Genomic DNA, 23,226 nt, shown 5'->3' on the forward strand with positions numbered 1-23,226 from the left:
TTGCGCAAGCGCTCTGGCCAGGAGGTCCTTTTCTTCGGGTCACCATAACATCCGGGGCGAGGAGATGGGCGGGAGGCGGGGTCTCTAAATGGGAGGGGCGAAAGTTAGGTAGCTGTCACCTGATGCTAGGTCTCTCTCGAGTCACGTGCTTCAAGACCGGCAGGAGGCGGGTCCGAAGAGATGAACGCGGACATGACTGGTGAATACGAGTCACGCGGCGACAAGAGGCTGGAGGTGAGCCGGGGGGGTGTGCGTTGGGGGCGGAGCCCGCAATCTCGAGCGGTCGGTGATAGGCTGGTACGAGTCACATGCTCTCGCGTCGGCCGCCGTCCTCCGTCGTCGTCCGTCGTCTTGGCCCTCCTCTGTTGTGGCTTCCCGGCTCTTCCCAATCCTAGACTGCCGAGGCCGGGCTGCCCCGGAGACTCGAGCCGCCTCCCGCCATGGACAACTCCGGCAAGGAGGCGGAGGCGCAGGCGCTGCTGGCCGAGGCGGAGCGCAAGGTCAAGAACTCGCAGTCCTTCTTTTCCGGCCTCTTCGGGTGAGAGCGGCCGGAGAGGGCCGGAGGGGGCGGGGCGGAGGCCGGCGAGGGGAGGGGCGAGCGGCGCCGAGGGGCACCCCCGAAACTGGGGCTCCCGGCCGAGAGTGCGGGGAGGACAAACTAGGGGGCCCCGGGTCAGGAGGGGGCTGAGCGGCCGGGGTGGGAACTGTCGAGAAGAGGGGCGGGGCACCCGGGAGACAGGAGCACCCGGTCAGAGTGGGCGCAGGGGAAGACCCGCGGTGGAGGGGGCGCCGCGCTCCCCTCTGCTGCTGGAGGGGGGGCCCGTGGGGAGGCGGTGTTACGTGTCCGGCCCCCCGCTCTCCGACGTGTGGCTTGAGTCCGTGTAATTTCTGCCATCCTCAGTCTTCTCACCTGTAAAGTGGGAGGATGGGACAGAACGAGACTCCTTCCAGCAGGAAACGGGTGACGAGACTGAGAAGGAGCATTGGGGAAGCCCCTGGGCTGGCGAAGAGGGGAGGGGGCTCCTCACGGGGGGGGGGGGGCTGGGGAGAAGGCTCCGTGCCTTCCGTCACTGATTGGGAGCTGCCCGCTGGGGGGGGGCCTGGGGAGAAGGCTCCGTGCCTTCCGTCACTGCTCCGGAGCTGCCCGCCGGTGCCTGTGTGGACGGGCTCGTTTTCCCTCTGACTCCCAGGAGAAGTGGCTGGAGTTTGACTCCGGCAGAGACTCTCGGGGAATGTTCTGGAGCACTCTCTCGGCCCCGCCCGTGCCAGGCTGTACGGGGGAGGGGGCACCGGCCGGCACAGGGACCCCGGACAGCACTGCCCGCAGGGGCCGCGGCCGTTCAGCCCTCCTCCCCCGGTCACTCAGCCGCAGCTCGGGCGACCCTGAGCGCGCCTCCTTCCAGCACAGATTGGGAGCCTGTGACTCGCAGCGCGAGAGCTGAGAGAAGCAGGCTCCGAGGCCTCCCGTTCCTCCGCTGTCAGGAGGCGGGCAGAGGGGCGGCCCTGCGGCGGGGGCGTTTACGTGCCCAGTGGCTCCCCCGTCCAGGCGCGTCTCCCAGGTCCATTCCCACCTGTGCCCCCACGCCTCCTCCACGGCCCTTCCTGTTTGGCAGTCCTGGCGCGGGGCTGCGTTTTTCTGCGTCGAGCCCGTCTTCCGCTGCTGCTTGTTCCAGTTGTGCCTCACAGAGCCGCCACGACGCGCCAGAGCCCTGGCTCCGGCTGCTTCCGGAGGCCCCGCGTGGCAGCCTCCATCTCGGGGGCCTCCCGCTGTCGGTGGGCCCTGTGTGGGCCGCAGGGCCCGCTGAGGTGCGTTTGTGCAGACCCAGAGGCCCCTCGATCCCAGAGCTCGCTTTTTCTTTTTTTCTGGGCCTCAGAGGAAGTGAATGGGAACCTTCAAGAGCCATTTCTCGGTCCCGCTTTTTGCAACCAAACTGTCGCTCGTGGATGAGTTTGAAGTTGCCGGGTGCGTCCTGCCCGGGTCCCTGTGGAGTGCCACAGACTCCACCCGTGTCTGCTGCCTCCCCCCGCGGGCCTTGGTTTCTAGAAGGCCACGGAAAACCAAACTGGAGGTGAAGACACGAGAAGCTTTGTCCGGGGCCATTGCGTGGGTTCGTGCGGCAGCTGCCGCATCCGGGCCCCGGGCGACGTGCTTTGGGGAAGGAACCCCGTTTTGGGCTTGTTGCTTTGTGCTGGATTTTTAAAAACATACTTCCAGCACCGTGGCCATAGCCGAGGCCCCGGAGAAGACGGACGCTTCCTTTAGCTTCCAAACTTGAGGAACTTTGGACCCGCAGAGCCTTCCTTCTACACAGAAGTAATTCTCGTGCTGTGCTTTGCATCTTCTGGCCATTCATTCAGTTTGTCGGAGCCCTAAATTCGTCACCTAAAAGGTGGCATTTCTTGCCTGACCAGTCAGCACGTGCTGGTAGGAGGGGATGTGTCCGAGGGGACGCAGCGTTTCTGGTCAGTCCGGGCGGCAAGCTGCTCGCTGTGGCTGTAGGAAGCACGGAGAGCTCGCCTGGCCTGAGGAGGAGATGTTTTCTCCTCTTGCCCTGCTGAAGGAGTCGCTCCCCAGGGGCCTGTGACTGAGTAAAGAGGCTGGCCACTAAGCATTCTGGTCATGTCTTTTTTCCTGGGACAATTGGGGTTCAGCCACTTGCCCAGGGTCACACAGCCAGGAAGTGTTAGACGGTTAGCACTCGGGAAGAGGGGCGAGACTTTCCTCTCGCCTTCCTCGCCCTGAGCCGTGCGCGCTGGTTCGGTCTTCGGTGGGACGTTCCGTTGGGTGCTTTTGTTCTCAGAGCCGCCCGGTGTAAACCCTCCGTCCCCTGTAGATGGGACTGAGCAGGGCCGTGCCACCGTGAAGCCCGCCCTTAAAGCCTTTCCATTTGTCCGGAGCTCGCCCAGCTGGGCCTCCCTGACTTCCTCTGGGCGAGCCCAGCCCCGGCTCCTGGAGAACCGGACGGCTTCTTCCAGTGGTGCTGATGCTGGGTGTGCCCTGATCAGGGAGCGTGTCCCCTGAGCTGTGGCTGCAGTCTGTGGCTGACTTCGGCCTAGTCATCTGTAAAACGGGCGGCTGGTTGTGGCAGCCACTGTCAGGCCCTGGGCTCGAGCCTGTCGGACCCTCAGCCAGCCTCTGGCTCCAGCGCACCTCCCCGGGGCAGGACCTCTTCCTAGGCTTGGTGCTTGTCTCCTCGGTTTCATTCACGGCTGGTTCCCTGAATCCTGGTCACCGCGACCTGGACGTGTTACAGTTTGGCAGCGTCCCCTTTCTCAAATCGGACTTGCTGCTCTAGCTGTGGTCTGATCCGGTAGTGGCGAAGGGGCAAATGTCTGTGTGGCACCTGCTGTGTGCCAGGCCCCAAGGGTCTTCCCCGCAGGATCGCCCATGCCCCTCACCACGAACCGAGAGGTAGCTGCTGGCCCGGTTATCATTCAGCGGTCAGTGAACAGGCATTACGTGCCCACTGCGGGCCAGGGCTGAGTGTACAAAGAAGAGCCAGAGACAGTTCCTGCCCTGGAAGAGGTCACAGTCCGGGGAGAAAACGGGCAGACTTCTCCGGCAAGGCCCACAGTGGAAGCCACAGCCTCCCCTATTTTGGACACGGATTCTTTCTGGTGGGACCTCAGCTGGCTCTCCTCCCTTCGAAGCGTCTGTTGCTTCCCTGGCAGGCTTTTTCCTGGCAGAGCTTAACTCTTCCATCTGGCAGCCACTGGCAGCTGGTGCCTGTGCCAGGGAGACCTGAGAAGACTCCTTTCCTGTTTGCTGTAGAGATGCAGAGCGTGTAATTTTAGACACTGGCTGGCCCCAACCAGCTTGCTCTATTCCGGTCTGCGGGCAGAGGGTTCAGGACCAGCCCTGGGGGCTGATGCACGGGGCGAGCATGAGACACGGAGGTGGGAGGGAAGCAGCCGGCCGGCTCAGCTCTTCTGGGAGGGCCTCGGCCGCGGGCGGTCAGCTCACTTTGACATTGTTTCAAAAGCAAGTTTGGTGCCTGTGGGGGCGCAGGAATGGGAGGGGGGACACACGGGCTGCCCCGCCCCGAGCCCCCTCATCTCCTGGCCGCCAACTGCTATTTGAGCTTCGGTTTCCTTCTCTGGGAGAGGAGAGTCATTCCTACCTCGCCGACCTCATGTCACTTAGATCACCACCTTCCCGGGCTGAAGTACTTTATTGAGAGGCAAGTGCTTCAAGGTATTAGAACGGGCCAACCTTTGTGCCGGATGCTGTGGGGGACACACGTCTCACAAATGCACCTTCCCAGGGCCTGGGACTGAGGAAAGAGCGCCCTGGACTGTGGAGTATTTAACACCATTTTACCAAGAATGTCAGGAAGAACCCGGGCCAAGGTTTGATGCCCCCGTGCCCAAACGTCCGGTGTTCTTTATGCTTTCCTACAGTCTTTATCAAGGCCTTCACCCAAAGGAAGGAGTAAGCTGGATGGCAATAGACCCGGGCCCCCCTCGAGCCCCCATCGCTGACTCTGGGGCATTCGTAGCTCTGGAAGGCCTCGGACGAGATGGCCCCTGAGGCCCTTCTGTGTCTCCAGAGGGCTGCGTGTCAACAAGTTGCCTAGGTATGGCTGAGAGCAGGAGAAAGGAGAGCCCGAGGCTGGAGGACGAGGGAAGGCCTCAGGAGGCCTCTCCAGGACCCACAGAACCAGGGGCATTGTTGCTGTGCCCTCTGGGCAGTGGCCCCAGGCCCATGTTGAGTTGTGGATAGGCAGGGTGCAGAGGGCAGCAGGGACAGAGAAACCCAGGCTTTGTTCGTTTAGAGTCACGACACTCCAGAACTGTGAACCTCAGCACCCGCTCAGTGCCTTGACCTTAGATGGCTGCAAGGAGCTCTGATTCTCTCTGCTTTGACCTCTGAATCTGAGCGTGCTCACACCCTTCTGGGGACCCATGAGGCTCACGGCTGATGGACTGAACAAGCAGGGACGGAGGGTCGGGAGGTGGCAGCAGGCCGGAAGAGGTGGCAGCTGGAGGGGGTCTCTGGGACTGAGAGGGGTTGTGGGTCAGTGAGTTAATCTCCCCATGGGATGGACAGGGAGTTCTCCAGGCTCCCTTTGTGTCACCCCGCCATTCAGGCCTTGCATTGTTCTCCAAGGAGCCGATTCAGGGCGTGTTTAGAGGACCTGATGGAAAGCAGGCATGAGTTTCTGAAGAACTGGCAGGCAGCAGCCCCTCCCCCACATTCAAATATGAGCTGGAGTAGATTCTCCTAAACTGTAATGGAAGCCTGTGGGAGTTGCTTTGGAGACAGATGTGCATTGTTGGGCCTTGAAAGAAAAAGCGTATGAAAACCTGATCATATCTACGTTCTTTTATTGGAAAAGTCACCGGGGAAGGGGACGGCAGCCTGGAGGAGGAGAGGGCTAGGGCCTGGGACTGAGGAAAGAGCGCCCTGGACTGTGGAGTATTTAACACCATTTTGCCAAGAATGCCAGGAAGAGCCCGGGCCAAGGTTTGAAGCCCCCGTGCCCAAGCGTCTGGCATTCTTTATGCTTTCCCACAGTCTTTAGCAAGGCCTTCACCCAAAGGAAGGAGTAACCCCCCAAAAAGTGAGCCCCACTGGAGCTGGAGGACCCGGAGGCATTGCCTGAGCAGAGGCTGGACTCTCTGGGGGAGGCTTTTCTGGACCTCTTCTGCCCCCAAGGTTCCTGGAGTCTGGGCGCCCCTGTACGGAGCCAGGGAGGTGCTTCCAGGAAGCTGAGGGTTGGGGGTTTGGGCTTAACCTGAAGCTGTTTCCCACATTAGTCTGGAGGTGATTGAGGGGTGTTTCCCCCTCAGCTCCGCTGTCTGAATCTTTTCAGCACGAGGGCCTGAGGCAGCCCGGTTCCTGGGGAAGGGATTCCCAGACTTCATCCCCACGGGGCCCTGTTACCCAATTGTGCCAAGAAAAAACCGGGGCTGGGCCCTGGCCCCAAAGCTGAATGGCTGGCATCCTTTCCGAGCCCAGTCAGAGCCGTGTTCAAGGGAAAACAGGTGCTGCCCCAGCAGTGCTGGTTGGAGAACACGTTTGTGAGTCATTCAGCAGATATTTACTGAGCCCTTACTGTGTTCTGGGCACTGCCCATGGCATTCTGGGGATGCAGAGCACTTGAGCCCCAGGCCGAGGCTGCTCCCACTAGGTACCTGCTGGGTGCGAGGGCATCCTTGGCTTCTAGACCTGCCTCGGCTGCTCACAGGGCCTGGGCATGAGCTCCTCTGTGGCACTAGATGATGCCCTGGACAGGTGAGAGAAGGAAGCGCATTCTGAGAAGCTTTCCGTAGCCCAGACCACTAGGTGGTCTTTGTGAGATACTGCCTCGCCCTTTCACCTTTGGGACGGTGACCCGGCCCTTGCTGATCGGGTCAGCAGTGCGTCCGACAGAGTGGGCTCTGCCCATTGGCAGAGGGGCTCTGTGCAGTGCCGGGGCAGAGTGCAGCCGCACCCGCTCCTTCCTGAAGCACTGTTCTGTCCCCTCCTGCCCGTTTTCTTCCACTTCCTCCTTACTACCCATCGTTTTCTATGTCCTCAGAGGCTCATCCAAAATCGAGGAGGCTTGTGAAATCTACTCGAGAGCCGCAAATATGTTCAAGATGGCCAAGAGCTGGAGCGGTGAGTATCGTCCCATTTGCTGCTGTTCAGGTTAGGGCTTGGGGGTCTCTCCCGGGCTCCTCCATGCCCTCCGGGTTCTGCAGGCCATCTCCAGTCTGCTATCAGGGCAGCGAGTCTCAGGAGGGGCCGGTATCAGGAAGCCCAAGGCCCTCCCACCTCCCTGGGTGCCGGGCAGCCAAGAGCCGCCCTTCAGGGCCCGCTCTTTGTAAAGAGGGCTCAAGAGGCACCTCTAATCCGGCTCCACTTAGACTGTGATGACGGAGGAAGGGCAGCAGCGGCGATGTTCACATATTAGCATGTAGGAGAGACTTTACCCTCAGCAGAGATCGGTCCCACCGGGAAGGTCCTTCAGGGCTTGGGGTTGGGGAGGCCTTCCCTCCATCCGGGGCAGGCTTGTGCCGATAGATTGTGCTGTCCATCATCCTGGGCACCCCACTTAAGGAAGAACATTGGAACTGAGACCACAGAGTGACTGGCGTGGCCAGGCTGGGGCCTGAGGGGGGCCTGGAGACACTCGGCGTGCTTGGCCTGAGCAAGGCCAGACTCCCTTGGGAGGGACACGGCGAGAAAGGGTTAGGGAGAACAGAGAATGGTGGGAGGACATGGTGGGCTTTGTAGAGAGATGTTGTTGAGGGGGGAGCTTCCTTCCAATGGACTGGCGCCAGGGATTGGGATTTAGGATAAGGGGCTTTTGTGGTGGAGGGTCGAGAGGCTTCTGGATCACCAACCACTTCTTGGTCTCTGGATTCTTTAGTCTTAGTTCTGGACGGTTGTGGATGGTCACTTGCCAGAAAGCAGGGCTGTACACAGTGGGATTCTGGGTTGGATAGTTGAGAGCTCGCTCTGGGCTTGGGGACAGACGACTGACTCCTGGGGGGCATCCTGGGGAGGTAGGAACTTGTTGGATCCCAGAGGCTGGATTCCAGGGGCTGGAAGTCAGTCCTCCCCTCTGCCCTCGCTGTGATGAGCCAGGTATGGCAGGATCCCCGTGAAGGATGTTACTCAATGGAGGGTGGGTGGGAGGGGGTCAGTGGACAGCGGTGGGGAAGGGGATTCCAGGGGGGCAGTGTGTCACAATCCTGCTCCCTGTCAGACCTCAGCAGCTGCCAGATGCTCTCCCTGGCTGATGAGGATCCCAGTGGTCTGTTAGGCCCAAGGGCTCCTGGGCATCCTTGGGAAGTGTGGCCAGAGGGGTGGCGGGCCAGGCTGGCAGTGGAAGTGTCATTGGGTGCCTCAGAGGCAGCATGGCCTGGCCAAAAGGTCCTGGGCCCCCGAGGGTCCTGAGGCCACGAGCTTCCTCCTCGGCCGTCCACTGAAAGGTCGTGACAATGGTGCCCTCCATTGCTGGGGTCTCTGGAGCCAGCAGCGGGCAGGGGGAGGGGCTGCATTATTGTGATAGCCCTTCTTGTGCTTGGTTTCAGCTGCTGGAAATGCGTTCTGCCAGGCGGCCCAGCTGCACCTCCAGCTGCAGAGCAAGCATGACGCCGCCACCTGCTTTGTGGATGCGGGCAACGCCTTCAAGAAAGCGGACCCTCAAGGTGAGGGCCCCAAGGTCCACAGGTTGGGGCTGGCTGTCCTCACCCCAAACCCCCTCCCCATGTGGTCCTTTCCTCCCCAGGGGGCCATGGAGGGAGGATTGGCCCTGTTTTAGAAGGCCAGGAATAAAGAAAGGGGCATCAGAGACCAGCCAGCCGGCAAGAGGCCCCCAGAGGCTGGGCCAGGCTGGGAAGGCCAGAGCCTCGGGCTGTGGGTGCAGGGTGGTGCCCTGAGGCAGGAAGGCGAAAGGTCACCTTTCTGATTGGCCATAGGTCACAGAGGAGTGCTGATCTCAGGGTTCAGAGGCCACCAAGTCTGTTCCAGAGCTCCCCTTTACAGGGCAGGAAGCCGAGGCCCACAGAGGCCTCAAGTAATGAGGAGCAATGGGGGTCCCGTGCTCGAACCCGAGCCAGAGTTCGGCTCCCAGCAGCGCATGGGCATCCGCCTGGCTGCCAATGGGGTCCGTGTTTACAGAGGACGGCCTCCTCCAGGGCTGACAGTGCTAGTTAAAAAGAAGAAGGGGGCTAATTATCCAGATAATTAGAACAACACAGGCAATTCAGAGATTCTCATGCTGACGGTGGGTTTTAATTTGTTTGCTTGGTTTTTTAACCTGACTCATCTGGGCAAACGGCGCCATTCACGCTTGTCTCTGTTGCAGAAACAAGTGTTTCAGGTTGTCACAGAGCATTTCCTGAAGCCACAGGCACTGAGGACCAGCGGCCGGTCCCGATGGTGTCCCGTGTGCTGCGGATGGGACTTGGTTCTGTGGGGAAGAGGGTGTTCTCGGTCACCCTGACGCAGGCAGTGCCGGAGCCCGAAGAAGGGCTTCTGGTCCGACCTCAGGGACCATGGGCAGGGGCCCCAAAGTGCTCAGAGCAGATTGATGAAGGGGACTGGTCCAGAAAGGTTTCTTGGGAGAGGGAGTAAGAGACTGCCCCAGGCTGCTGGGTGAATTAATGGTATGGGAGGGAGTGCAGCGGCTGGCAGCCTCTGTGCAGGCTGATTGTGCCCTGCCAACTGCGGCCATGGCGACAGTCGCCTTGCTCCCCTCATGTGGGCAGAGGTCATTGGTGGCAAAACAAGGGGGCTCCTCGGTCGGTCAGCAGACATTTGTGCCAGGCACTGAGTGTCTTGGATTTCTTCCGGGCTTGGCTGGCTTCCCTGGAGGGTCTACATGAGCCTCTGTAGCCTGTGATGAAATCTCCTGCAGCAAGCCTTGTCACCTGGAGACTCGTTATCCCCCGGGGTCTGAGCCGCTGGCGTAGCTTCCGGCCCTCGTTCCCCACAGGCCCCGTGAGGTCCTTGGGCTCCATTGTTGCCACCAAGCTGCTTCCCTTGAGGGGGCAGCAGCGGGAGCCAGCTCTCCCGGCCTTTGATCGCCATCCTGCCCCTTTCTCTTCCCAGCAGGGCCCGTGTCCTTGGTGTGAGTGAGGGGCAGGGGGCTATGGGGGAAGAATCTGCTGATAGCCCACACCGCCTCCCTTGCTTGTCACACTGGAGTGCTTAGCATGTCGGCTCAGAGCCCCAGAGCCACCCCTCTGTGCTGTGAGTGTGACGAGGGCCCACCTGTCTCCCTGGGTATCAAACATGTCAGCTGGGAGCAGTGCCTGGCATTTGTGCCAGGAGGAGAGTATGTGGAGGAGCTCTGAGTGGAGCACGTGGAGGAGCCCTGCCTTGTTCTCTAGCCCAGCTCCCCGTGCCCAGCCTCTCTTCCCTCCTCTTGCGTTCTGTCCATTTCTCTCTCCCTAAGCCCAGGGCACCCTGTCTGCCCAGCTTGGCCATTCAAGCAGCCCCAGAGGCTGGCACCTGGGCTCTCAGGTTTCATCAGTGGGTTTGTTTTCTTTTTTTTAAATAATCATTTTTAAAAATTTTCCATTCCTGATTCTCTCCCACTTGTCAAAGGCAAGCAACATGATACCAAGAGCACAGGTGCCAGAACATAATTCATGTAGTTTAGTTGATCTGACTCTGTGACCCCTTTGGGATTTTTTGGACAGGGATTCAGGAGGGGTTGGCCCTTTCCTTCTCCAGCTCATTTTACAGATGAGGAAACTGAGGCAGACAGGGTGCCCAGGCTCACATAGCTATGGACTCAGGAAGAGGAGGACTCTATGCCCATCACTCCATACACTTTGCCACCAATTCTCTATTTTGAGGCATGTTTTTATTGTTGTTTTTGCTGAGGCAATTGAGGTTAAGTGACTTGCCCAGAGTCACACAGCTAGGAAGTGTTAAGTGTCTGAGGTCCGATTTGAACTCAGGTCCTCCTGACTTCAGGACTGGTGCTCTATCCACTGCGCCCCCTAGCTGCCCCTGTTTTGTTTTGTTGATTAAGAAAAGCAAAGAAAGTGAGCAGAAGTCTCACATAGTTACAAATTGCCCAGCTGTACTAGGAAATGCTTATATAAGGTGGAAAAGAGAAATAGAACCTGCTGTTAAGGAAGCGTGGGCATTTTGGTAGTGCAGTGGATCAAGCTCTAGGCCTGGACTTAGTTCTTTGCCAAGAAAATCCCAAGTGGGGTCACGGAAAGGCAAATGTGACAAATGCCTGAACAGCAACGAAGGCGCTCGGCTTCCAACTGCATTTGGGGTCTATCACTTCTTTCTCAGGGCATGGATGCCATATTTTTCATGGTCCTTCTGAATTGTCTTGGATCATTGTCTGGATCAGAGTAGCCAAGTCATTCAGTTCATCCTGACAGCGTTGCCCTTCCTGTATCTACTGTTCTCCTGGTTCTGCTCCCTTCACTTTGTATCAGTTCCCGTAAGTCTTCCCAAGTTTTCTGAATCTGCCCACCTCGTGACTTCTTTTTCTATTTTAATAGTATTTTATTTCTCCAAATATGTGCAAAAATAGTTTTCAACATTCGGCCTTGCAAAACCTTGTGTTCCAAATTTTTCTCTGTCCCCCAAAGACAGCAAGCAATCCAGTATAGGTTGAACATGTGCAGTTCTTTGAAACATATTGCCATGTTCGTCATGGTGTACAAAAACAGATCAAAAGGAAAAAAACAGCAAAAAGAAAGTCGAAAATACTCTGCTTTGATCCATATTCGGTCTGTCTCTCTCTGGACGTGAATGGCATTTTCCGTCCCGAGTCTACTGGAATTGCCTTGGATCACCACACTGCAGAGAAGAGCCAAGCCCATCAAAGTCAATCACATAATCTTGTTGCCGTGCACAATGATCTCATTTCACTCGGCATCAGTTCCTGTCAGTCTCTCCGGGCCTCTCTGAAATCTTCCTGCTGCTCATTTCTAACAGAACAATAATATTCCATAACATTCATATACCACAATTTATTCAGCCATCCTCCACCTGGTGGGCGTCCCTTTGTTTTCCAGTTCTAGCCACTACAAAGAGGGCTGCCACAAACATCTTTGCACAAGCGGGTCCCTTTCCCTCCTTTAAAATCTCTTTGGGATACAGGCCCCAGTAGAGACACTGCTGGATCAAACTTTGATAGCCCTTTGTGCATAGTTCCAAATCGCTCTGCAGAATGGCTCGATTAGTTCACAACTCCACCAACAATGCATCAGGGTCCCAGTTTTCCCACATCCCCTCCCACATTTGTCATCGTCTTTTCCTGTCACCTTAGCCAATATGAGCACCTCAGGTCTTACAGCACAGTACTATTCCATCACAGTCTATCCATTCCCCAGTTGATGAGCATGCCCCTCCCCCAGGCTGCCCCCCTTCATGGAATCCTGTCGTTTCTTCCCCATCCAGGGCCTCCTGCCTTTCTTGATTCCTTTAACTGTCTCTGTCCCTTCTTTTCTGCTGCCTTTCCCAGGCCCATCCCAGAGCCTGGCACTGCTGGGACGCCCCTCCCTCTATCCACCTTCCCTGCAGCTCAGGCCCGGGGAGCCGGGATTGCATGGAGAGGTCCAGGCGCCCGCAGCTGGAGTCAGACCCAGAGCTTCCTGCCTTGTGGCCAGCTCGCTTCCCTGGGCCTGCTGCCTCTCACAACACTTGTCAGGGACACTTTGGGGCGGCACCTGATGCACTGCCACCATTGTGGAAGCCGCTAGGCTGGCTCGCCTCATTGGGGTAGTGACTAGTCCAATGAGGGTTTCTCTGGGGCAGCCTGGGCCCCGCTGCCACCCCTGTGGTTCCTTGCTGAGCCTCGGGTTCCGATCTGTAAGACAGATTGTAATGACTGAAAGGAACTGTGGCAGGTGTTTCAGCCAATCAAGGGCACTGAGTGACCTTGGAATCCAGGTCCACTTGGTTCAGCTGCTAGACCCCACAAGGAGGCTCGTCCCTTCCCATGGGGGACTGATGACGGGCTGGCTGCGGGAGCCCCCCCAGGGAATGAGAGGGAGGGGAAGCAGAGTCAGGGAGAACGGTCCAGCTTGTCCGCCACATCCCAGATCCTGTTGCTCCTCTTGAGCCTCCTGACCCCGGAGAAAGGAGCGCCTGAGCAGGGAGGCAGCGAGCTTTCTGGCAGAGAGCGCCTCAGGAGTCCTGAGAAGGCTTCCCTAGAGAGCGCCCAGTCTCCCAGATACTGGGACAGCTGTGCCAAACACTGCCCGAGAGCCCACCTCAGGGCCGGGGAGAGCTGAGCTGGGGCCCGGACGGAAGGAAAGCGCCCTCTCCCTCCTGCTCTGTCTGCCGGGGCCCCCGTGGGCTTGCTGCCTTCATGGTCACAGCTCTGGAAGGAGCCCTCCCTCTATGCTGAGCCTTCATTTTGTAGGGAAGCAAACAGGGCCGAGAGGAGAGCTTGTGATGGAAGCCGGCTAGGACCCCAGGCCAGAGCTCAGGGCTCGCGGCCCCCAACTCCTACAGTGGGTGCCCAGCAGCAGAGGCCCAAGATAGGAGATGCTTTGCTCTTGCTCTTCTTCCTCTCCTCCCCCCAATTGTGCGCTCCCTTTCTTCCTGGGCCTCCCTGCCCCCGCTCCCCCACACCGAGACCTCTGTCTTTGGTGTAGAACGTCCAGCGTTAGATCAGATGCTTCCAGAGGGCAGGAGGTCCCTTCTTGTTCCCCCTTGTGCCCTCAGCTGCCTTAATGAAAGCTGTGTTCATTTGTTTGAAATGGCCTTGCTGTGGCGGGGAGCTCGCCCTCCACCCTTTGGGCAGCTGGGTCTCAGGAGTTTGGGACTGGCAACCGCACACCCCAGGGGCAAACTCCAAATGGGGGGAGCCCCATCTGCCTTGGCCTGAGGCACTCATGGAGATTGTGGGAAGAGCTGGGGCCTTGGGGTCACCTACAACCCTGGCAAATTAGTTCACCTTTCTGGTGCCTCATTTGTCTTACCTGTAAAATGGGAACACTCATCATCTGCTTTCCCTTGTGTTATAAGGAAAGTACCATGTAAATGAGTTGTTGTTATTGTCAGGAATACTCAGGGCATCCTGGCACCCCCAGCTTCCTCCTCCACTCCTGTCTTCTTCCTGAGAGTTGGTGGTACATCGCTGTGGCAAAGTTAAAATAAAAATAACTGCCTCAATAACTCAAGGCTTTATGTGCTAGAAAAGGAGAAAATACTTCCCACTCACTTGTCTTTTTCTCTCCTCCAGAGAACTTGTCAAAAATAAATAAAAAGGGTTTGAAATCCTGTGAGAGATAGTACAATGAGGGGAACCCGCTCCCTGCCCCAAGATGCCGTGGGACGGTTGGGACCAGGCAGCCCAGGGGTGGGGGATGGCTGCCTCTCCCCCTCTGGGGCCTGCCCCCCATCCTCTGCTGCCCCGGGCACTGTTGGGAAGGACACGGGGTCGTTTGTCCTTCTGGTGCCTGCCTCCTTCCCTCAGCCCCCTGAAGTGTTTCTCAGCTGGGGGGGGGGTCGCAAAACACCTTCCATTCTCATCTCTCCCCCCCTATTCTCTCTCCCCAGAGGCTATAAACTGTTTGATGAGAGCAATTGAGATCTACACAGACATGGTAAGATTTGGGGGTCTCTGCCCCCCTCTATTTGCTGCCTCACCCTAACCCCAAGCCCCTCACACTCACGAGGTGATCAGGGTATTGGTGGATTTTTGAAAGGGCTTTTGTGTCCCCCATAGGTGAGCAGGCCGCCAAGCTTGGGCCCAGGTGAAACCCTGGCCAGGCCAGAGGGGTCCTGCTGGCAGGGTCGGGGCTCAGCAAGGGTGAGGGGCAGAGAGGAGGAGAGCCCTTTCTGCTGGCGCCGGGCACCTGCGCATTATGGGCGCCTCCCTCACTTGGGGCCCGGCTCCGGCCTTCCCCTTCCCCATAGCCGAGCCGGGGCCCTTTGATGGTGGGCCGGGTCAGACCATGGACCGTCCTTCCCCGGGGTTAGTCTGTGTTCAGAGTTAGGGTGGAGGCCTAGATGAGGTGCCTGACCTGGGGCTCCCAGCTTAGAAACCCTGGTCCCCCATCTCTGTTTCCTCTGGGCAGTGTCCCTTCACAGGGCATGTGGGCAGAAGGGGCCACCCAGAGGAGGGGTCAAAACAGTCCCTCCCTTCCAGACCTGTGAGCATCAAGTGAGGTCCCGTTGGAAAAGTGTTCAGGCAGGGCCAGAGGGAAGCTGGCTTTAGAGGGGCTGGCTCTCCTTGTTAGACCCCACCTAGGAGTGGCGCCCCCCTCTGGGCACTTGTTTCCCATCTGTAGAGCACAGCATGGGGGCTTGGGGATTGTCTGGCCCCACAGGCCCTGGCCCTGCCCCTCGGGATCCTCTGAGCTCTGTTTGCCCTGGGATGCCTGTCTCACTCTCTTTTTCCTCAGGGACGCTTCACGATCGCCGCCAAACACCACATCTCCATTGCTGAGATCTATGAGACGGAGCTGGTGGACATCGAGAAGGTCAGCAGGGGCCGGGGTCAGCCTCCCGGGGTGGGGAAGGGCAGGCCCGTCCCCCTCCCCACCCCGAGGACAGTCCTGCAGCCAGTGTCTCTCTCCACAGGCCATAGCTCACTACGAGCAGTCGGCGGACTATTACAAGGGGGAAGAATCCAACAGGTAACCCCCGTACCCTCACGCCCCCTGCCCCGACCACCAGCATCCGCTCCCCAGGCCTCACTGTGCCCTCTCCCCACAGCTCTGCCAACAAGTGCTTGCTCAAGGTGGCCGGCTACGCCGCTCAGCTGGAGCAGTACCAGAAGGCCATTGAGATCTATGAGCAGGTGGGCATCTTGGGGATAGATGGCCATGGGGTGGGAGGCTGGGGAGAACTTGTGGCCCCCTGAGGGAAGGGGACATGAGACCACAAGGCTCGGCCCTTAAAAGGCACCACAGGTGTGTAGAGGGGCTGGGTCATATGGGGGTTGGGGGACTTGTGGAATCGCTAGTTGAGCCTGGGGGGGTGGCAGAGGCCCCAGCTCCAGGAGCAGGGGGCACAGATGGGGAGGGGGCCAGCCCAGCAGTGCCCAGAATGGAGCAAGGTGCCTACTCTTCAGGAGGCAACCCAGGACTCACCCCCTCTCAGGGCGCAGCTGCCCTCATGCAGACCTACCCCAAGATTGACATTCTCCAGGGTGGGACAGGGAGTCACCAGGGGCTGTGGGGGCATGGGTCAGCATTTGGGAGAGGTGGGCAAGAGCCTCCTGGAGGCCCCGCTCCAGGCCCTGCGCTTCCCCTCGTGGAGCAGGCTCTGTGTGGGGTGGGCAGCTGGGTCCCCATGGTGATCCAAGGTACAGACTGCCTTCTGCAGCCTCCTCCCTCCCACGCCCGCCCCGCGTGGATGCCGGGAGCCTGGGGAGGGGGCCGCTGTGGGCCCAGAGCCGGCCCGACCCCCGGGCAAGTCTCTCTCTGGTGTGGTCTGCAGGTGGGCACCAATGCGATGGACAGCCCCCTTCTGAAGTACAGCGCCAAGGATTACTTCTTCAAGGCCGCCCTGTGCCACTTCTGCATTGACATGCTGAATGCCAAGGTCAGTGCCCGGGGCCTCTGATTCCCCTTCCTCGGGCCCCACACTCTGGGCTCCCAATCAGGGCCCCCAATCCAGCCTGTTCTCTGGCCTTTCTAAGGAGGCCCTGCCTTACTCTAGAGACAAGATTCTGGCAATTTCCAAAGAGGGGAATGGGCTTCAGGGGAGAGGATAGATGGGAGCACCCCCTCTCCCCCTTCCCCTCTTGAGCCCTCCAGTGCTGTGGGGAAGCCTCTCCCTCTGCCAGGGGAAGAACCATCTCCCTGGAGCTGGGGCTGGGCAGACGGACGGGACAGACGGTTGGGCCCAGGTCACCGTGCTCCTGAGTTGAGGTTGCCACACTCCTGGGTTGGGGGTACTGTGCTCCTGGGCCCACTGCACCCCATTTCTGGCCTTGATTTCTTTCTCTTCTCCCCCACCCCGTCCCTCACCCAGCTGGCGGTGCAGAAATACGAGGAGATGTTTCCAGCTTTTTCTGACTCCCGGGAATGCAAGCTAGTCAAAGTGAGTTCAGGGGCTTCCCCTCCCAGAGGTGGGTGGGGGCTGGGCACACTTGAACCCAGGGCCTTTGGCCTTCCAGGCTGGCCCTCTCTTCACTGGCCTCATGCAGTAGTGGTAATAACAGCTAACATACATCAGCTAACATATTAATAACAGCTAACATACATCAGCTAACATACATGGGGCACCTGCTGTATACCACAAGGGGAGGGCTTTACCAGTGGGGTCTCGTGGATCCTTCCCAGTGGGTGTTCTTTGCCAAATGAGGAAACTGAAGCAGAGGGGAAGTGACTTGGCCAGGATCACATAGGGAGAGTCTGAGGCAGGATCTGGGCTGCCCTGAGCGGCCCTCCCTGGGGGCTTCCTGGCCGCACCCTGGGCTCCCCCTCCCCGATCCACGCTGGCTGCCCATTTGCTCCCTTGGCCACACTGGGCCTGGAGATGGCCGGAATCAGGGTCCTCCGGGACCCAAGCCCCATTTCCGTCTTGCCTCTTCCCAACAGAAACTCCTGGATGCCCATGAAGAACAGAATGTGGACAGCTACACCGAGTCGGTGAGTGACTCTCCCCCCCCCCCCCCCCCCCAGCGGGAGGGCTCCTTGTGGACCCCCACTGAGGGCTCTCCCTGCCTGCACAGGTCAAGGAGTACGACAGCATCTCGCGGCTGGACCAGTGGCTCACCACCATGCTCCTGCGCATCAAGAAGACCATCCAGGGCGATGAGGAGGATCTGCGCTAGCCCCCCCCCAGCCGTTCCTGCCCCCCCTCCCTCACTGGGCTCCCTCTGACCTCCCCCTCCAGGGCTAAGCAGATTGTAGGATGGAGGGGAAGGGAAGGGTGGGGCTGACCTTTCCTGCCCGCAGGCCTGGCCCCCGGGGTCTCTGTGCCCAGTTAGAGGCCGAGAGGGGCTGGGGAGTCTAGCCCGGCCCCCTTGGGTCCCAGCCCAGCACACAGCCCGGGGCTGCAGCCTGGGCTGCCCCTCAGCCGGAGGCCGGGGCTGGGGGCCCCTCTGCTCAGGCTCTGCCCCCTTTCTATGCATCCTCTCCCCAGGCCCCCCACCTCTCAGGTTTGGCCCTTTGGCCCAGGATGCCTCTCCCTCCCCCTCCCGTGCCCCCCACCCCCCTGTGCATGTTTCTCTCGTGGGTCCCACGGGAGGAGGACTGGAGAGCAACAATAAACACTTTTGCATGAGCACGCCTCGTTTTTTTCCCCTTGGGGCGGGGCGAGCGTGGCCGCGGAGGGGGGAGGGCTACAGCTGCTCCCCAAGTCCGGCAGCGGACGCCCCCGCGGGCGCGCCTGTTTACTCTCCTGCTGGGGCAAGCTTTGGGGTAAACTGCGTCGGGCGAGCCCGGGGGAGGGGAGGGGGAGAAGGGAACCTCCGGCGTCATCGAGGAGCGCCACCGCGACAGGCTGGGGGAGCCGCCATCTTGGTAAAGGGCGACGCAGTTTGCCCTACTGGCGCCATCACGCCGCGCCGGTCCCGGGGCCAGCTGGGGCTGCTGAGCTGCTCCTGCGGGGCCCGGCAGAGACGATGCTGGGTGGCGCGGCGGACGCCCCGGGGCCGTGTCCCCTGGGAGAGGACAGCTTCACGCGCTTTTCGTCGCAGAGCAACGTGTACGGCCTGGCGCGCGGCGCCCAGGGTCGCGGGGAGCTGCTGGCGGCCACTCTTAAAGGGAAGGTGCTGGGCTTCCGCTACCAGGATCTCCGACAGAAAATCCGCCCCGTGGCCAAGGAGCTGCAGTTCAACTACATCCCGGGTCTGCTCCGCGCATGCGTCTGAAGGGCCGGGCTCTCCCTCCTTTCTCCTCCCCCTCTTCCTGAGTTTGCTGCGCTTGGGAGGGGGGAGGGGGCCGGGAGGGGGCGTGAGAGCCTGGCTGAGATTTAGGCTCGCTCCCCCCTTCCCCCCAAGCGGGTTCGGGGAGCAAATGAGGGTCCAAGGATATGGATGGGGAGCGGAAAAGGAAAGGGGAGGAGCTCCCGTCACCCAGAGGTGCTGGTTTGCGGGGGCTGGGACCAGGATCCAAAAGACCTGAGTTCTAATCCTACCTTTGGGGTTAACTAACCAGAGACTCAGGCCGCTCAGTTTCCTCATCTGTCAAATGGATTTGTGGTGAAGCTCGAGCGCCACAAGCTCAGGCAGAGCTGTAACTGAGGACCGGTGGGTGCAGGAGGGCCAGGGAGGGCCATGGAGCCCGACCCCTCCTTGGGCAGATGAGGAAACTGAGGCAAAAGTAGGAGGCGGGCGTGCTAACTCCAGTGGGCCTCTGGGAGCGGGGGGAGGGGAGGAGGGAGAATGCTGGCCCAGGAGAACGCAGGCCTCCAACCCCGCCCTTGCCTTCCCCCCTGCAGTGGACGCCGAGATCGTGTCCATCGACACCTTCACCAAGTCGCCCCCCAAGCGAGGCTTGGTGGTGGGAATCACCTTCATCAAGGTGCCCAGCCCCCCTCCTCCACTGCTCCCCCCCATCCCTCAGTTTTCCCCTCTGTGAAAGGGGGTTGTCACAGCCTCACGAGGCCGCTGTGAGAGTAGACCATGTTGGGTCTGGACCCTCCTCCCCCAGGCCTCCCGCTGCAGTTCCAGGCCCCTCACCCCAAACCCGAGACCACCCGAGTTCAAATGTCCCGACAGCCTCTGCGGTCCAGTCACTTAACGGAGTAAAGCGAGGCCCCCTCCCAGGGTGAGGGACCCAATGAAACAATGTCACTCAAAGAGTAGCACGATTTCTGGCACACAGTAGGCGCTTAATCGATGCTTCTTCCCTCTCCCGGGGTCGGTGACCTCCCAGGACTCCGGAGACAAGGCCAGCCCCTTCCTCAACATTTACTGTGACTATGAGCCGGGCTCCGAATATAACCTAGACTCCATCGCACGTGAGCCCCCGGGCCTGGGGGAGGGGCGGGGCCAGGAGGGCGTGGGAGGTGGGTTTGGGAAGGGGCTGGTGGGCGGGGCTCACTCCGAACCCCTCTCCCTCTCCCTTTCAGAGAGCTGCCTGAACCTGGAGCTGCAGTTCACCCCCTTCCAGCTGGGCCACGCCGAGTAAGCTCTGCCCCTCGCCCTGCCCCCGAGGAAGGAGGCAGGGATCTGGGTTCAAGTTCTACCCCGGGCTCCTTACGGATGACCTTGAGCATTGTCCTTCCTGGCCTCGGTTGCTGAGAAATGATCCCTGAAGTACCCCCAGCCCTGACTGACATCCCCTGTTCTAAGCCCCTCCCACCTCTGACAGCCCCTGTTCTAAGCCCCTCCCACCCCTGCCAGGGCCTGTTCTAAGCCCCTCCCACTCCTGACAGACCCTGTCCTAAGCCCCTCCCACCCCTGCCAGGACCTGTTCTAAGCCCCTCCCACTCCTGACAGACTCTGTTCTAAGCCCCTCCCACCTCTGCCAGCCCCTGCTTTAAGCCCCTCCCTAGCGATTTTCTCTTTCCAGGGTCCAGGTGGGGGACCAGCTGGAGACGGTGTTTCTGCTCAGCGGGAACAATCCCGCCATTCATCTGTACAAAGAGGTGAGCCCGAGCCCGGGGCGGGGGGTGCCCGTGGAGAGACCTCTGACGCCCCCTCCTGAGGCTCCTCTGTCTGCATAGAATGAGGGTCTGCACCAGTTTGAGGAGCAGCCGGTGGAGCACCTCTTCCCCGAGCTCACTGAGCTGAGCAGCAGGTGGGAGGGAGCGTGGGGGCGCGGGGGAGGGTCCTGGAGGTCAGTGTGGGGGCACGGGGAAGAGGGCCAGTTTAGGGGGTCCTGAAGGAGGGAGTGTAGGCCGCTGGATGGGGGGGCAGCCCGAGGGTCCCCAAAGAGATCAGTGGGGGGGCGCTGGATGGGGGGGGGGTTGCAGCCCCAGGGGTCCCGAAGGAGGTCACCATGGCGGTCTTGGGCTGCTGGCTCTCCACAGCGTTCTGTGGCTCCACGTCTCCAACATCCCGGGCTCGAGCCGGCGGCTCACGGCCCTCGGCTGCCAGAGTGGTTATGTCCGTGTGGCCCACGTTGACCAGAGCAGCAGAAGTAAGAGCCATGGTGGGGGGAGGGGCGGTAGGGGGCGTGGTGTGAGGGGGACGGGACTGCGCGGGGGCGGGGCCGCGCCAGCTCCTCCTTCCCTTCCCAGCTGTGCTGCAGACTTGGACCATCCAGCAGGACGGGCCCATCTCGCGAGTGGTTGTCTTCAGCCTCCGGCCCCCAGCAGGAGACCCCGGGGAGGGGGAGGGAGGTGAGCGGCTGGCTCCAGGCCCCCCCAGGCCTCCCTCCTTGGCCACGTATCTCCCAACTGAGTTCTAGGAATCCCACAATTGTAGCCCCCTCCCCTGCTCTGCACCCTGGGGTGGGGGGCTGGAAAGATGTGGGCCCGGGCCAGGGGCCCCAGGTGAAGCTCCTCCCCTTCTCCCCCCAGAGGCCAAAGGGGCCCCCCTGCCTCCAGAGGACTATAGCGTCCTGGTGACCAGCATGATGGAGCCGGCCGTGGTGTACCGGTGAGAGGACATCCGTGCGGGAGGACTCTGGGGGCTGAGACCCTCCTCCCGAGAGGGGGAGAAGGGCTCCCGGCCTTGGTCAGGTGAGAGGTGACCCCCCGGTCTGAGGCCGAGCCCCTCCCCTCTGGCCCCCAGGAACGTCCTGTCCCGCGGGCTTCAGGACCAGGCGCTGCTGCCCGGGAGCGACCAGTTTGATAGCGTCCTGTGTGGGCTCGTCACCGATGTGGACCTGGATGGGAAGCCCGAGATTCTGCTGGGCACCTACGGCCAGGTGGGCCTCGTGCCCCGTCCCCCACTCCGCGGGTCCCCCACGCTGGGCCTCCCCCAGCTTTGTCCCTGAGGTCCTGAGAGGACCTTCCTTGTGGACAAGCCTCCGAACTCTGGGTGCAGTCCTTGCCTCGCCGCTCCGGCTAAGCCCTGACTCCCTTTGGCCTGACTCTGACTTTTCATTGTAGTTCAGCCTCCCATCTGTCTTCTCTCTGTCTCTCTGAATTTCATCCCTGTCTCTTTCCTGTGTCTGTCTCTGTCTCTCTCTTGTCTGTCTCTCATCTGTCTCTTTGCCTCTGTCTCTTTCTTCTGTCTGTCTCTGTCTCTCATCTCTCTCTGTCTCCCCGTCTCTGACCCCATCCTCCATGGGCTCAGGCTCCCCCCTCTCCCTCCTGCAGGAGCTGCTCTGTTACAAGTCCTGCGAGGCCGGGAGCCTGGGTCCAGGCCTCCCCCAGGCCACGGCCGACGCCAGCTTCCGCCTCCTGTGGCATCGCAGCTTTGCCAGCCCCCTGCTGGCCATGGAACACGTGGACCTGACCGGGGACGGCCTTCGGGAGCTGGCCGTGGTGTCCCTGAAGGGCCTGCACATCCTCCAGGTGATCCAGCTGCCCCCCTCGGGCTACCCCCGGCGGTCCTGTCCCACACGTTTCTTTGCCGGAGCCTCTGCCTCTCCTGGCTCCCTTCAGATTGACCTTCCCCGTCCTCCTCTGGTCTGGGCTCTGCCCCGTTCTGGCCTCCGTCCCTCTTGTTCTGATCTGGCCTCCATCCAGACCCTGGGCCCCCCAACATGGTGCCCCCCCCACAGTGAGCCCCCGGTGTCTCCGCCTGGTTCTGACTCCATTCTTGCCCACAGCACAGCCTGAGCCAAGCGTCCCGCCTGCTCCTGACGCGGCTTCGGCGGAGGGCCCTGCGGCAGAGTCAGCCACGGGCAGAGGAGGAAGGGCCCCGGACGGCCGAGCTCCCTGGCCTTTGAGGACCCTCATCCCCCAGGGCAGGCTGGGAACTCTTGGGGGTCAAAGGGCTGGGAACAAGGCTGGGAAGAGGCCCCCCCACTTTCCCACAACCTGGGTGTGAGTTCAGTGCAGGAGCCTGGTCTGATTTGGGACCTGGAGGGTCTGTAAAGTGGGGGTGATTCCCCCCAGGCACACACACACTCACACTCTCTCACAGGTTGAGGAACCGCAGGGGGCCAGACTTGCCCAGCTTCCTCAGCAGGCCCACAGCCCCTCCCCCTGGGAGGGAAACTGAGGGAATGGTTGGATCCTCTGCAGCCTGGGGGTGAGGTGGGCCTCAGGTGGCCCTGACTCCCTGGTCTGGCACTGACCACCTCCCGAGCCCCACCTGGGGGCTCCCTGCCCCTCCTCGCTGCCCTGACCCCATTGGAGGTTTAGGCTCAGGACCAGGGTTCCAGAGCTCGCTGGGCCATTTTCACTGCAAATAAAGGGGTTATTTGGACGATCCCTGAAGAGCTCTTCATCCCTCCTAACGCACGCGTGCGAGTCAGGGAGGCATCGTTTGGGAGGCCTGGAAGAGTTAAGGGGGTCCCGGAAATGGGTGCAGGATATGCCTCAAAGGGAGCTGGGAATCCCAGGGTGGAGGGGAGGACCCGGGGCCCGTTCAGGGACTTGAGAGGGAGCTGGAACGGCCAGGACGGGCAGCGTGTGAGGGAACGAGGGGGAGCGGGAGCCAGATCGGGGCCCCGAACGCCGGCCTCAAGGAGACTGAGTCCAAGGTGAGACTGGAGGACCCGGAGCCATCATCGTCAGGGTGCTCCCTTGACACTTTGCTCCCCGGCCTTCCAGGCTTTGAGCCCCACTTCTTCCCTGCCATAAAGGCTCGGGAGACTACAGTATACAGAGGAAGGGGATTTGTGAAATGCCTTCGCCCCCCAGAAGGGCCCCTGCGTCTGGTAGCCCCCGGGTTCCAGGGAAGTCCCCACAGTGCAAAGCGGGGGTCCCTCCTGGCCGGCTTTTGTTCATTGTAATCAGTATCCGAGGGGGGATTGCCCTAATCAATAAAACCCCCAATGATC

At 60.5% G+C, this 23,226-nt stretch overlaps 3 protein-coding genes across 6 annotated transcripts; all 3 read left to right on the top strand.

Moving 5' to 3' along the window:
- The first annotated feature begins 45 nt into the window (after window positions 1-45).
- NAPA (NSF attachment protein alpha) lies at window positions 46-17,662 on the top strand. 2 transcript variants are annotated; one of them, XM_074306925.1, is made up of 11 exons: window positions 46-234; window positions 6,525-6,604; window positions 8,026-8,142; window positions 13,982-14,028; window positions 14,830-14,907; window positions 15,008-15,063; window positions 15,143-15,227; window positions 15,869-15,973; window positions 16,406-16,474; window positions 16,975-17,025; window positions 17,109-17,662. In XM_074306925.1, exons 2-11 carry the CDS (start codon window positions 6,577-6,579, stop codon window positions 17,208-17,210), a joined length of 738 nt encoding a protein of 245 aa, XP_074163026.1. In that variant the 5' UTR covers window positions 46-234; window positions 6,525-6,576; the 3' UTR covers window positions 17,211-17,662. The 2 variants fall into 2 exon arrangements, with proteins under 2 accessions (XP_074163026.1, XP_074163025.1); XM_074306924.1 differs by lacking the exon at window positions 46-234 and adding an exon at window positions 314-538.
- LOC141559774 (uncharacterized) lies at window positions 926-6,518 on the top strand. Its single transcript, XM_074297475.1, has 3 exons — window positions 926-950; window positions 1,082-4,195; window positions 4,402-6,518. The coding sequence occupies exons 1-2, from the start codon at window positions 926-928 to the stop codon at window positions 2,071-2,073; spliced, it is 1,017 nt and encodes a 338-aa protein (XP_074153576.1). The 3' UTR covers window positions 2,074-4,195; window positions 4,402-6,518.
- A 184-nt stretch (window positions 17,663-17,846) lies between the features above and the next one.
- KPTN (kaptin, actin binding protein) lies at window positions 17,847-22,652 on the top strand. 3 transcript variants are annotated; one of them, XM_074306921.1, is made up of 12 exons: window positions 17,847-18,228; window positions 18,821-18,903; window positions 19,258-19,342; window positions 19,454-19,508; window positions 19,897-19,972; window positions 20,051-20,124; window positions 20,357-20,466; window positions 20,567-20,668; window positions 20,849-20,927; window positions 21,063-21,198; window positions 21,593-21,790; window positions 22,053-22,652. In XM_074306921.1, the coding sequence occupies exons 1-12, from the start codon at window positions 18,003-18,005 to the stop codon at window positions 22,266-22,268; spliced, it is 1,440 nt and encodes a 479-aa protein (XP_074163022.1). In that variant the 5' UTR covers window positions 17,847-18,002; the 3' UTR covers window positions 22,269-22,652. The 3 variants fall into 3 exon arrangements, with proteins under 3 accessions (XP_074163022.1, XP_074163023.1, XP_074163024.1); XM_074306922.1 differs by having other exon boundaries at window positions 17,853-18,228; window positions 22,048-22,652; XM_074306923.1 differs by lacking the exon at window positions 17,847-18,228 and adding an exon at window positions 18,248-18,461.
- Window positions 22,653-23,226: the final 574 nt, after the last annotated feature.

The sequence above is a fragment of the Sminthopsis crassicaudata genome, chromosome 3, assembly GCF_048593235.1.
Source record: "Sminthopsis crassicaudata isolate SCR6 chromosome 3, ASM4859323v1, whole genome shotgun sequence".
Classification (NCBI taxonomy): Eukaryota; Metazoa; Chordata; class Mammalia; order Dasyuromorphia; family Dasyuridae; genus Sminthopsis; species Sminthopsis crassicaudata.